This window comes from Perca fluviatilis, chromosome 5, assembly GCF_010015445.1.
Source record: "Perca fluviatilis chromosome 5, GENO_Pfluv_1.0, whole genome shotgun sequence".
NCBI classification, from domain to species: domain Eukaryota; kingdom Metazoa; phylum Chordata; class Actinopteri; order Perciformes; family Percidae; genus Perca; species Perca fluviatilis.
This window is the reverse complement of record NC_053116.1, coordinates 4,100,543-4,114,879: the sequence shown is the minus strand read 5'-3', so window position 1 is coordinate 4,114,879 and position 14,337 is coordinate 4,100,543. Positions and strand designations below refer to the sequence as shown.

The 14,337-nt window shown below is 42.0% G+C and overlaps 1 protein-coding gene across 2 annotated transcripts in view; it reads right to left on the bottom strand.

Annotated features, from left to right (window-relative positions):
• The window catches only part of LOC120559787 (paired box protein Pax-7-like), a 95,643-nt gene that overhangs the window by 65,457 nt on the left and 15,849 nt on the right, over window positions 1–14,337 (bottom strand). For both annotated transcript variants that reach the window (XM_039801806.1, XM_039801807.1), the window contains exon 5: window positions 1,739–1,938. In XM_039801806.1, the coding sequence (XP_039657740.1) occupies window positions 1,739–1,938 (200 nt within the window). The remainder of the gene's footprint in view (window positions 1–1,738; window positions 1,939–14,337) is intronic.

Below are 14,337 nucleotides of genomic sequence, written 5' to 3'. Positions count from 1 at the left end.
GCTGAAAAAGGTGACACATCTCTTCTGTGTTTTTCAGACCATGGCAGCTACAGTCTGGTGTTACAGTGAAATACAGACACACTTTTACACCGTTTAGCTGTCAGCATTTTAACCGTGTTTACTCCAGCTGCTAGCTAACGGTAGGCTAACGTTACCTGCTGCCAAGTGTAGTGTTAACTAGTGTCCCGTGCGGCGATGTTTCAGTTCCCTCTAACGTCCGTTTTCAGAGCATCAGAGAGAAGCGCAGTCATTTACATGGCACCTAAATAAGGCACCGAAATCTGCGTTGCTATTCGGTCCGGTAGATAACGGTCGTTAAGGCACCGGTGCCGTATTAGCACCGGGTCTGTGCAGGTGCGATGGATCGCGTACAAACCAATAGGGTGTCGGAATGGTATATGTTTATACTTCTCATCCAACCACAATCAAATTCACTCTATCCGGATGGCGCGATTTATCTGGATAGTTTTTTTTGTGTGTGTGTGTGTGTGTGTGTTTTTTTGAACGATGACAAGCCGGAATGAAAACAAGCCGAACTGAAATAGGAGTAACAAGGCTATTTTTAAAATGTAAGGAGTAGAAAGTACAGATAATTGCGTGAAAATGTAAGGAGTAGAAGTAAAAAGACTGCTGTAAAATAATTACTCCAGTAAAGTATAGATACCAAAAATGTCTACTTAAGTAAGGTAACAAAGTATTTGTACTTCGTTACTTGACACCTCTGCTGGCAACCCAAAGGAATAGGCATTTTTTCAACAGTCATGGGACACATATTAGGTGGGGGGTCTTGGGTCCTCCCACAGACAATGTTAAGCTTTTAACACTTCATTTCCTGCATTCTGACCAATTTCTGCCTTTTCTGCATCAATTTATGCTGGAAATGTATTCTCCTGTAGATCAGTTTTTCCCATTAACGTTATCCCTGCTGAGTTAACACACAAATGTAGGCATGGTTCCTCCTCTTTTTTGTCTACTCTGCGGGGAAGTAACCTCTTTAAATGTGGCACCTGTTCACGTCAATGATACATTAATTAATTTATAAACCCCCAGACTGTAATAGCTCAGATGTTTTTAGCAAGATGTCTGCTCATGTTTAAACTTTCTGCACATTCAAAATATAACTAATAAAGACTAATAAAGTCACATTATTTAATCCACCTGCCCTATATACATCGGCTGTGCATTATGTTATTGCTCTGCTGTATGGCAGTATCTCATTCAGACCGTCTGACAGACACAGAGCCCTGCTCGGGACTGACAGTAGTCTCTGCATGAGACAAAGTTCAGGGAAGAGGCTGTACGCTGCTCTTCATCGGAAAACTGAAACTAGGGCAGAAATGCATGGAGCACGGACACATGCTAGAAATATTGTCTAAATGGATCTGTGGCCCAAACTGGTAAGACAAAGAAATCTGACAAGACCAAAGCCAAGGATCAGTCTCTTAGTGTTTCTAAAAATAGATGTTGCTGTTGAATTTTAGAATCAAATGTTTGAGTGAATGTTTGACATTCTAACAAAACTGCATATTTATGGTTGGATGGATGGATGGATGGATGGATGGGCAGATGAATGGATGGAAGGATGGATGGATGGATAGATGGATGGATGGAAAGATGGATGAATAGAAGGTAGGATGGATGGATGGATGGATGATGGATGGATGGATTGGTGGGTGGGTGGGAAGATGGAGGGATGGATGGTTGAATGGATGGATGGATGGAAGGGTGTGTGTATTACCTGGACCCTGGCCTCGGTGAGTTTGGTCCTCTGGGCCAGCTCCTCCCTGGTGTAGATGTCGGGGTAGTGGGTTCTTTCGAAAGCCTTCTCCAGCTCCTCCAGCTGCTCTGCAGTGAACGTGGTGCGACTCCTGCGCTGCTTCCTCTTCAGGGGGAGGTCAGGCTCCGACTCCACATCTGACACTTCATCCATCCGACTGCCTGGACAAACACATTCATGTCGGCATATTTAATAAAGTCATTATGTGCTACTTCTATAAAGATAAACACACAATTAGCTGACTAAATCAAAAGGCTCCTCATTTAAAATACTTTGTAGTAAAAAGATGCTGATTGGCTTACTGATTTTACCTGATAATACTGGTAATATTAAACATTATTGATCAAACTGTACGTATAATGTACTGCCATTCTTATGGATGGTTGATGAACATACAGAAAGTAAATTTGGCTTTATTCAAGCCATTCTGTAGTTGGGGAATGTATGACCTGTATTTTATTTGTAAGGTATGTTTTTCAAAATGATGACCTAGTTGTCTTCGGATGTCTATTTCTAATTACTGTAGCAGGTTCATATATTGCTAATTACTGCTGCAAAGTGAGACCATGTAATAAATCACATCATTATTGGCTCAAAACTGTTTAGGTGGCAAACATCTGATTTTTTAAAATGAAATGAGACAGTTGCATTCACATATACAACATAATATGCAGTATATATGTAGTAATTCAACTTTACACATAGCATTCAGGTGAGCAGTGACCAAAGTGGTTGAAAAGAAAACCTAACGTCTAATTCATACTGTCCACTGGATTATAAGAAACATTATAATCTGAAACAAGAGACTGAGAGTAGGACCATAGCAAATAACAGAACAACAAATCAACACAACATGGAGCCAACTTGTCAATATCATATTTGTCCAGCATTTATTAAAAGTCATCAAACCTGTCAACACACAATGTATAGTTATCCAAAAGAGACATCTACAGCATGGAGCTGCTCGGTGATCGCCGATCGCAGCCCAATGTATGCTGGCTATATTTGTGTCTGACTTGCTCTGACGTCATGCACACATGGGCAACGATAACTTCGAGAGATCAAGGCGGCCGCAGGTTTTAGAACCAGGCGCCGCTGTTGCTCTCCACCGGCTGCAAGACCCAGGGCATGATGGCTCTCAGCTGATTTAGAGATTGGCCAGTCAAAGTCACGAGTCAGTTCTTAACATTAGGTGCAACACGTAGTTGTAACGTAGACTAGAAATGGAGTTTGCAAAGAAAAGAGTCCACATATGCTTTGGCCCTTCAGTAGTGGCTGCAGCAACTCAAACCCAGTCAGACTGGAGCTCTTCGCCAGGAGCTAGCTAGTAATATTAGCGTACGTCGCGGACCCTAAGCATCTCGGGTCTGGCTGACGTCGGGGTGCTGCAGCTAACTCTAACCCAGCTGCAGGTGCAGCAACTGCTGTTTGCTGATGTCCGCTTCCTCCCAGCCAAGTAGTTTCTAAAGGGTTGGGAGTGAGGCATACAATTATTTCAAAAGTTTTTTGCCACCGCTCCCGGCTGCTGCTGCCTGCTCCCGTCCACTTTACAGGCGAGGCGCAGTTCGTCTCGAAAGAGCCTAGTTTGGTTTAGTTTAGTTTATTAGTTTATAATGTCGTGGACAGTCCCCTTTAATTAACTGTACAGTTAAGGAGCAGCTTTTGCCTCTACGGCTAATTTCCAGCTGTAGTCCCCGGCCAGTTGTCAATAGGAATCCTCAAATACAGTGGTAAAAAAAAACTACAGCAGGCCTAAGCAAAAGGGATTAAGACATATAAACATATGGCACACAGTTGGAGCAAGCACAAACAAGAAAGCACAGATGATGGCAAAGGCATCAAAGCAGTTCAAGCAATAAAAACATTCCAAAGGGAACAAGGAGAATAGTCCCAGAGGCCACATTGAAAGAGGTAGGCAGCAGAGATGGAGCTGCAGCAACAATGACTGACAGGGCAATTTCAGTGAACATGATCCAGGCAGCAGTTACAGTGTCTCCAAAAAAATATTTGACAGAGTAAATGAGTAGTGTGTAAATTCATTTTGAGGGGACACCAATAGAAAAGCCGCGGTGCTTGAAGACTGTGGGATCCAGAGTAGAACAGACTTCTCACAATCACTGATGGGGAAACAATGTGTCCATTCCAAGAGAGAGGCTATCTAACCTCCCTCAAAACCACCATCACTTCTCCTGGACATCCCAGGCCAGGCCACAATGGGTGTAGACAGGTGAATAGTCCCTGACCCGGGACCATGTGGATTCTGAAGCATCTCACAACATTTGTATCATATCATAATTGTCCAGGGGCCTGTACTACGAAGCCAGTTGAAAGTATCCAGGATATCTTCTGGTTATCTGGCTTCACTAACCCTAACATCCGCCATCATGCTAGGCGGTCACACAACGGTGGTTAGCAACTCAATCAATCAACCCAGGGTTACCCAATCCAGCCATGAGTGCAATCACATATGCAGCATATGACCAATCATGGACAAGTCTACTGGCAGAAGAGTGAAGAGAAAACTACAGTATAATATTAGACAAATAGGGAAAGGTTAAACAAAATCCCAGCGAAAAGCATCACATTTGCTGCTGCCAAATGCAGAAAAGACTGCTGACACAGTGTAAATGCATAGATTATAGGCTTATTATATCACTGTATAATAGAAAGTAGCAGCATACACTGCTCCAAATTAAACAGTGTATCAGATGCACTTATAAAAGAGGTGAAACTCAGGCACGTCTCAGACATTCGAAACGCATTGGTTTTGAAGCATAATAAGCAAACTTCTGTTGTGGTCTTCTTATTAATAGTGTCCTTATTTATTGTGGGCAAACACAAATGCATTCATCACAATAAACAAGGCTATTTATGATGCTTCAAACACTCTGTGTGGTTATTTATATGGCAAAACAATTTTCTTGTGCTTGGTAAGTACAATTCTATATCAAAACCTGAATATCCCAGCATCCCCTAGGGCACAGTGCTGAGAGTTGGAGTAGAATGAGGGGTGCTAATCTCTCTGGACCACCTTGGTGATGTGTGTAGCACCATTCTTCCACTATGGGCCTCAGGGTAGCCCAGACAAACACACTGAAAATAGTCCCAAAATATTTATTGTGCAGCTGATTTCACTGGTACACAATGTGTCCATGCCGCTGTTCAGAAAGAGCCATGGAAGATTATCTGAAGCATGCAGATATCCATTTCAAATGAGGCTGCCTACTACCGTATGACATCACAGTTCAGGTGAAACTAGTCTCTCATGTCCAGCTCTATCTCCACAGCGCTGTGGGGTAAGGTCTGACTAAACCACACATACATTCTGGGATTTCTTTAAACCAATCACAATCGCCTTGGGCGGCACTAAGCTCCGGACGCAGCGGCGGTGCGGTGGCTCTGCCAAATAGTCTCAGGAAGGAATGTGTTTTGGTGGAACATTTGCACCCCGCAAAAGAAAACGCCACATACAATATTAAATTAAGTCAACTGTTCTAGCTCGGGAGCTATATAAATTAGCTGGATACATGGTTAAACCTCATTGGCACCAATCCCACCAATCGGTCCCAAAACGTCCCAGTTAGAGAGGAAATGCCCTAAACATATTCTTTGTAAATCTTTACAATCATTCCCCGGAATAACCAAGCAGGCCTGCCTTATGTCACTGGCTGTCAGGCATACCATTTCCAAATATCAGAAGCATTTACAAACACAGAACATTAAAAAAAGGCAAAGCAGACACCCCATTGCCTCTTGATTTGAACTGTGGCCTTCTGGATGATGAAACCAAACCCCGTCAAAAAGCCCAATATTCGGCCGAATCCGAATCCTGGATCTGGTGCATCCCTGGTTTTCAGTTAATCTGTCTGACTGACTGTATGGGTATGTATAGACTGATTGACTGACATCTTCCTGAGTCTCTTGTGAGCTTTGTTGCACCTTTTAGGGCAGAACAAAAGTTGTTTCATTGTTATTGGTAGAAAAAGATTTGTGACCTAAAAAACTCCCATCTAAGCTCCAGCTCACCTTCAAACGGAGCAGAGTCTAATCAGACAAAATAACTGAAATGACCTGTATGGGTGTTCACAGTCTTCAAACGGATGTCAACAGGCAACAGTCTCATGCTGTGAATTTAGCATACATAGAGACGCAGTTACAGATGCAAATACATAGATTGTTGATGGCCATATATAGTATCTAAATGAAAATGTTTATAAAGGCCCCCTGCGCTGTGATTGTGGGCTGTTTGGATGAAATATGACAATGGCAAGAGAACGTTGTGGAAATGTTTGCTCCTCTATCTCAATCTGAGTCATATAAAGCCATGCCATCAGTTTCTCAGTCTTATACATGTTCTTGTGTCCTGCACCTATATATAGTCCGGGTGGGCGTACTTTTGTTAACTTTTGCACATAAAGCAATGATGGCCTTTGGAGACCAAAACCACATTTAAGACTAAAATCCCACAATGCCACCCATGTCAGCAAACTATTCAATCAAAATATGGCTGAAATTACACTAAATACACCAATGTAACAGTGTTAGCACTTATTTTTAAGTTGGTGGTAAAATGAAAAAGCATGGAGCATGTAAATGCCGGTGTGATGCGCTCCCTGCCCTGCTCTCTTCTTCCTCTCTGTTCATCTCAGGTGTTCTCGTTTCATCTTCTGTTGTCTTCTTTTGTGTTTTATTGCTTTGAGGATGGAGGTCTGGTAGTCTAGTTTTTGCGTCTTTATTTCTGTTAGTTAGTCACTAATCTTCAGTATAGGGGGGGTAGTTCTAGGTCCGACGGCCCTTGATGGGTTGCCTCAGGCTTCCTCCCTTCTTTTGTTCTTTTTGGCCAGACCTCCAGACTCCCATAGTTTTGGTTTAATCAATAATAGTTAAGTTGTGAATAAACTTTAATTTGCTTCTAACTAATCCTCGGGTCTGGTGTTCCTCGACAGATTGACGGTCACATTTAAGTCGTGTTTGTTTGCTGTGGCCGTAACAGCCGGCTCTATGGCTTTTTGATGTGATGCATTTTAAAATGTGAGAACTGTGCAGGTGGGTGATGTGAGTTAATGACGTCTCTGTCTGCATTCAGTTTTTTTCATTTACATTGTAGGTAGGGCTGTCTATCAAGGTAGGGCTGTCTATACAAAATATTTAATCACGATTAATTGCATGATTGTGAATATTTAACTCGCGATTAATCCCTTTAATAATCTTTAATCTGTTCTAAATGTACTAGTAAAAATTAAAGTTTGAATGCTCTGATCAACATGGGAGCGGACAAATATGCTTGCTTTATGCAAATGTTTATTATTGTTGCAACAATCCAAAACAATGACCAATGCTGTCAAGAATATTCACCAGGCGCCTGGGGGTCTCACCTGACTTCAGCTGTCCTATATAAATAAAGGCCTAAAAATGGCCAAAAATAATCTAAAAAAACACAATAATTATTGGCATTAAAAGGAATTGTGTTAACTCGTTATCATCGCACTCATTGTAAGTGTATAATTCAGCAGGCATCATGATCATTCGATCTCACACAGTGTGAAGATTCCTGTGACTGCACGAGTACAGAGGCTTTAGCTTCTGATATATCAGATGTGTAATAGAGCGGTCCTAAGTGGAGCAGAGGTTTGCAAATGTGCAGGTATATATTTGTATATGTAAATGTATTTGTGTTGTGGTGTGGAGAATTCTGGGTATTGACTAGAGAGTGGAGGGCAATTTGTTTGTTTCTTTGTATGAGTTCAGTGTGTGCAGAAGTTGGCCATTTGTTGGTAAAGTAAGAAAGAAAAGGCCAATCAAACTGGCTTAGACATACAGGGTTGGCTCTGTAGTTTAATTAAACAAGGAATTATGGGATTAGTGCGAGGCTCCCATTACAGGCCACTTGAGGAGGGTCTAGGAGAATATCTTTTTGTATCCCCCCCACCCCCCTAGCTGCCCCTCTTGAAAGCTCCCACTAGAGAATTCTCAAAGGATTACATGTGGCCGCAGGACATGCTGCTGCATTAATTAAATCATTTCTTTCACCATTTAGTCCCAGCAAAGATTTGATTTCTTAAAAAGCGAAGGTAAAGAACATATACACTTATACACGTGCACGTCTTTAAAGAGAGCCTCCATATACAGTATATGTCTTGTTTGTTGCTGGTAGGTTGGTGGAGGGATGTGGTGTGTGTGTGTGCGTGTGAGGGAGGGTGGGGTGGGGGTGGGGTGGGGGAGGGGGAGGGGGATGCTGCAAAGCAATTTGGCACTAACTCAGCGTGACAACACTTGAGGCCGCTGCAGTGGGCTGGGATCACTTTCCAAAAGGCACCTCTGAGTCCTCGGGGTGCTGCTGCGACAGGATGGACTCTATTTGTTTTCCCTCCACATGCTGCTGGATTTAGGGGAGGAGAGGGGCAGAGGAGGGAGGGAGGGAGGGAGGGAGAGGGGGAGGGATGGGAGTGAAAATGAGGCTTCCTGGCCTCAAAGTAATTTCGCTCTCTGTCAGCCCACACCGCATGGATTTGACATCGGAGCAAGAAAACGAAAGGCTTGTTGTTTCCTGTTTTTACCTATTTCTATCTTCTTTTTGAATCACCTTACTACCAAAACCACTTAATCTAACTCAACAACCAATGTTATCTGAGTAAATACTTTAGGACTCCTTAGCTTAGTATTGTTGTTGTGCGAAATGCATATCATGTGGGTCAATATATTTTGGAAATCTAAATAAAATATGTTTCTAAAAAAAAAAAGGAAATCACAACTCAGCCTTTAACTGGATGATCTCATGATACCAAACAAGTCAAGTATTGACATGATCAGTTTCTGTGGGTGTGCCAAGTAGCAGGATGAGATAAAGATTGTGGCGCTCGCAGAAAGAAAATGAAAATTCAACAGAAATGTGTCTTTCCAGAGACATGAGCCCGTTACTCTGAATAATCTACAGACCTCCCTGTGAACATCTTTTTTCTATTATTATTATTAAGTGTTGAAAGTGTATATAGAGTCAGCTGTTCTAGCACCATTAATTATTTGGTAACATCTGATCATAGAATAAGCAGATGAGAATGAAGAATCCTCTTCATGCCTGTGTTTCGGCAGTAACATTTCATTTGCACTTGAATAATATGCATTTTAAGTGTTCTTGCCAGAGTAGAGACTCAATAAAAAACTGGGTCACCTGAGAGCAGCTTTGAAAAGCAGAGCTGAGAACGAAGCTCCCCAATAATTGGACATGTAAATGGCCCAGCCATCGCCGGCAGTGTCCGGGCCGCCGCTGCAGCATCGCTGGGCCGGCATTGCATGCTTGCAGCAGCTCCACGCTCATTTAGGATGGCAACACAATGAGGATGGAGGAGAATAAAGTTTGACAGGCCGGTGGATCAGGAGGGTCAGCTCCTCTCTCCAGCTGATAATGGAAAGCAGAGATTATGGTAATGAGACAGACGCCCAGAGCCGATAGAGGGGCTAAACCTGGACTTCATCTTTGTCTCCACCAGATCCCTCGATTGGCATGCTACGTCTTATCGGGAGAATGGGAGCATGGAGCAGCTTCTCACACACACACACACACACACACACACACACACACACACACACACACACACACACACACACACACACACACACACACACACACACACTTACAGGGTTTGTTTGTGCTGTGGTATAAATAACAGCCTGGTTTTGTTACAGAGAGAATACGATTAGTATAGAAACACATCCATGCTTTTATTTTTTATCAGATCACTGGCATCATGTGCAGCAACTGCAAACACACACACACACACACACACACACACACACACACACACACACACACACACACACAACTTTCTAAAAAAACAAATCTAATTAAAGTCCAATAGCATCTGAAGCCGGTTATTCATTGTCGCAGTAAAATGGGACATTCTGATTAATTAATAATGATAGCTGTAATTCCATAGTTATGTTCTAGGGAGAGAGATTTATTATCAAATTAATACTCAATTATGTTTTTCACAATGTGCACTAAGTGTGTGCTGTGCTCTAAGTCTAAGGCTTTTATTCTTTTCCTGTCCTGAAGTGAACTTGAACAAAGACTTTTTGTTTGCGATAAGTCCATCAATGCCTCCCAGTGGGATCATTCTGACAGCAGGAAGCATTGGTGGTAACGGTGGTAGTTTCTCAAGCCACAAGTACACTGTAGAAATCACTGCATTATTATACCCTTCACAGGTAAATATATTGGTAGATGTGTTTATTGTGCTATGTATGGAAACAGCGCTGTCGAACCCACCCCCAAAACAATTTCCAACAGAAATAAAGGCTCTGATATTGTTATTTATATAGAGATTGTATTTATTGAGTTAATTATTCATTTACTGTACACATTTCCTGCGTATTTTATTTCCCATCATGAAGCCATCTCAACACTGCCTGGAATTCAGTTCTGCTGGGAAAACATAGAATTCTATTTTTTTTTAGGATTCAATGTTTACCCACCATGCACCATGTTAGAGTGTGAACAGGAACATGACCTGTGTCTACACTTTTTATTTAGCGTATTATTTACTATGATGATAGCGCCTATGTTGTTGTTATTCTTTCACCCTGATGGGAACCTTGCTTGGCTGAAACTGGTTGGCGTTTGAAATAAAAGAAGGATGTAAATTTACCTTTTGTTTTCTCGTTTTCAGATGTCCCATCCTCCCATCCTGGGTTCCCTGACTTACTTTATGTGACACCGACTGAGGTCTTTCATGTATTTAAAGGAGCATACCAGATGGTTTGGTTGGCGTTATATAAGAGCAGGACAGGGATCGTCAAACCTTCGTTAGATAGATGACACAAGTCCTGAGTAAGACTGCAGTGTGTAAACGGAGAACTGACAATACTGTTCCCCACTTTGACCAAGACGTGGGGACAAAGACCGACAGAGCTCTGGAGAGCTGCATGAAACTAATTATGGGTCATTTTGAAAATCATATTAGTTCCAGTATAATTACACTCAGGATCTGCTTTCAGTTGGGCTCCAGAGGCTCTGACCGGTGGAACAGACTACACTGGCTCAACAACTGATGAATTTATTATTATTATTGTGCAAAACCAATTCTTGCAAAACGGTGTGTTGATGCCTCAGTTTGGTCTGCAGCTGTTGTGTTTGCGTGTGTGAGAGATGAAAGAAGGAGAAAGTGGCAGTAAAAGTCTTTTCTAGTGTGCTGTCTCTGATAAGCATCTGTGTGTGTGCTATCTGCTCAGCCTTAGGGCAGGATTTACCCCACCTGCCTGCTCTCCTCACGGCCCACACTCGCACCGTGACTAGCTGCCTGCCGCGCGCACACCTCCCTTCAACATTACACACTGTCAAGTCAAGTCCGTTTTATTTATTTTGCCCAGAACCTCAGACTGGAACTAGATGAATCTGGTCTGTGTGAGCAGTTAAACACAGGCAATCCTCTCTCCCGATCCCCCCCTCCATCACCCCCAATAACTTAGTGTTTAATTCATTCACCACTTCATTTTATTGCCAGCAATCTTTGGGAGGAAATGTAATTGCTGCCTGGACTGTGTTCACTGGCATAAAATGTTACACTCTTGCAGCACACAGCAGCGGCAGGGATAAGATCGGGGTGGACAGACCATAGATAGGTGTGTGTGTACCGCGTGTGGTTAGCTTGAGTTTGCTTTCTTTTATTTTTTTTGTTATTTTGGTGAATTTGAATTTGGTGCTTTAATCAACATGCTAGCTAATTCTTCCGAAATATTAACCCTTCATTGCAAACAGACCAAATTAACAGAGAGGGTACAAACTAGGGCTGGACGATTAATCGAAAATTAATCGACATCGAAATTCTGAAGCTGTTATCGACGTATTTTTCCCCAAGACTATAATTTGGATCATTTATTCCTGTTGATAGGCCTACTTTCTCCTTAAAAACATTCTACCGCGTGCATAGTCACGGGACTTTGCCCGGACCAGTCAGCCGCATGGAAAGCATAATGGAGGCTAACTCAAACACCGAGTCCGAGTCAACTGAGCAACTTGTGCCCTTCAGTGTCCTTCGTCTGGAAACATTTGGGCTTCAGAAAAGATGATTTAGTACAACGTGATTCATTATCGTTCATTTATCGTTATCGAGGTCAAATGTGCAATTGATCGTGATTTTGATTTAAGGTCATAATCGTGCAGCCCTAGTACAAACTCCCAGCAGTAAAAGACTACAATCACAATGTCCACTTCTAGGCTGCTGGCGGTCCTCAGCAGCTGAGCAGCGCTGGCGGCAGGCATGTGAATAGATGGGGGCCATAGTGAACTGGAGAGCTGCTGGCTGTGGCTCTTTTAGCCGTCATGTCTTGGCTGTAAAGGCTCTTTGGACGCCTCTTTCTGGTCAGCTGCCCAGGGCTTTTCAGGGCCAATAAGAGGCAGCACCTCAGGGGGCTGCTGGCCATGAAAGAGGAGCAGCCCCGCCGCACTCTGCACAACTTCAGTAACACTTCCAGAGTCACTAAAGCTGAGCAGCCAAGCATATTTAAGAGTTAAAGAGGTCAAATGGTGCCGAGGCATGACATGGAACACATAGATGGGGGAGGTTGTTAGAACCTGAAACAGATTTGTTTTATTTAGGTATTGCTGCATTTTAACATATTAGAGTTTTAAATTCCTGTCCAACAGCATTTATCAGCACGAATAAAGTAGAGTCTAAATGAAGCTCGGTAATAATACCGCAGAAGCACCTGCTACGGTCATACATTTCCCAAACCTTTATGTCTTATAAATTCACTGGCTCCTGCCAATGCAAATTTAAGAACACTCGTGTCACCTATTGAAACGGAAATGTGACTACATTTTCTACAAAACTCTACAGAATGTGTTCTATGGATAAACAGCTTTCAGTTACTCCCTAAGGTTTTTATAAAATGAATATGTTTTACGTAACACAGCTTACTGTAATATCAGCTGCAGGTTCATTTCAGTTTTGCTGCCATGGCATATTTTCATTTAACTTGCAGATTTTAATGCATGTACCAACAACACAGGGCCTTGAATTGAAGGTATGAGAATTTGACTAATTGAGGCCAAAGACAAAGTTTTAAAATGTATTCAAAGAGCACAAAAGAAAGTAAAATAAAATCTGCCAGTTGGCAACAGGAGCCGCTCCTCAACAAAGGCGACAAATTCAAGCCCAAGTGAGAGCAGCGCTGCAGCGCCGCCGCCGCCGCTTCTGCCTCTGCACACGCTCCCATTCACACACTTCAGCATTGTTCCCGCCTTTGTTCCAATACAGCTCCAACACAATGGTATTTAGTCACAACAAATACAGCAAAAGTGTATAGTAAGCATCAGGAGTGGACTGTGTGCAACGTAGGCAGTTTTACAATGATGGGTAAAATATTTGCCAAAAGATTTAGGGAGTCTGCACACTTTCTGTGCGTAAAAAAAAAAAAAAAAAAAGAATGAATGGAAAAATCCCAACTTTTGTTGTTTGCCTATGAAAAAAAACTTGACTGCAGCCATAAATATATGGTCTCACAGAAAGCTATAGGATCTGTTACAGGCGAAAACACTCCATAGAACTGGCACTGAACTCAATCCAGCCCACACAAAGATGCTGGCTGTATCAGGGCATTATGTCTTAGCAAACTGTTATTAATGCAAAGTCTTTATCTTCTTTCCTCCCCAGGCACTGGCATGCACGTGTCTTTATTTTGTAGATAAAAAATAGCATAAACAAAAATTGCCGACTGTCAATATAAACACTGATAAAGATTAGAGCTGGGAGCAAATATAATAATAAGAGGCCCTCTTAAGATATATTGGACACAGCAAAGCTCTCAGTGGACAGCTGCAGGCTTAAAGAAAGCAATTGCAGAAAGTTTTAAAGAGCAATAGAATAATCTTATTTTGGAAGAAAGTAGATTAACAATCAGAGCAGCGCAAATAAAATGAAGTGATCTGAGCTTGTTGAACGTCTTTACAGATTCTGCTTGAAAAGCTTTGAAATGCTCTCTGATACAATTGTAAGAGATGGAGGGATAGGTGAGCTTTTCATCTGCTGCTTGTCACTCCAGGGGAAAAAAAAAGGGCCATCCTTCTGCTGATGTGTTCATGCCAATCTGGGCCGCTCATAAAAGTGTAATACATTGCTGTTACATTACGGGGTCATAAAATCATCTATGTAGAAACACTAGAGGGAACTGTAAATTCGTTGCGCTATTTCAAATTATTCAAATTGGCAGTGAAAGCTACCTATACGTTGGACAAGAGAAGCTGAAAAACATCGCAGGAAATCTCACTGACTTTAAGAATTAGAAGTATTTTGTGTCATATAGGGTTGCAACTGAATAGCAAATAAAATGTTACCAACATTTGTCAAGGTATTCAATACTTGAAAACATACACTTTATATATAAAAATATGATTTTAACTTTAGCTTGTGATTGATACTTTTTGGACAATGAAAGCAATAAGATCACAGTTATTGTTGTATTTGATTTGTCCATTTCGCAAACCCTTACACCCTCAAACCCTTGCACTAATCCAGTAAAAAATTGGGAGCAAGTTTGAAAGCATTCTATATTTTTCTTGTTGT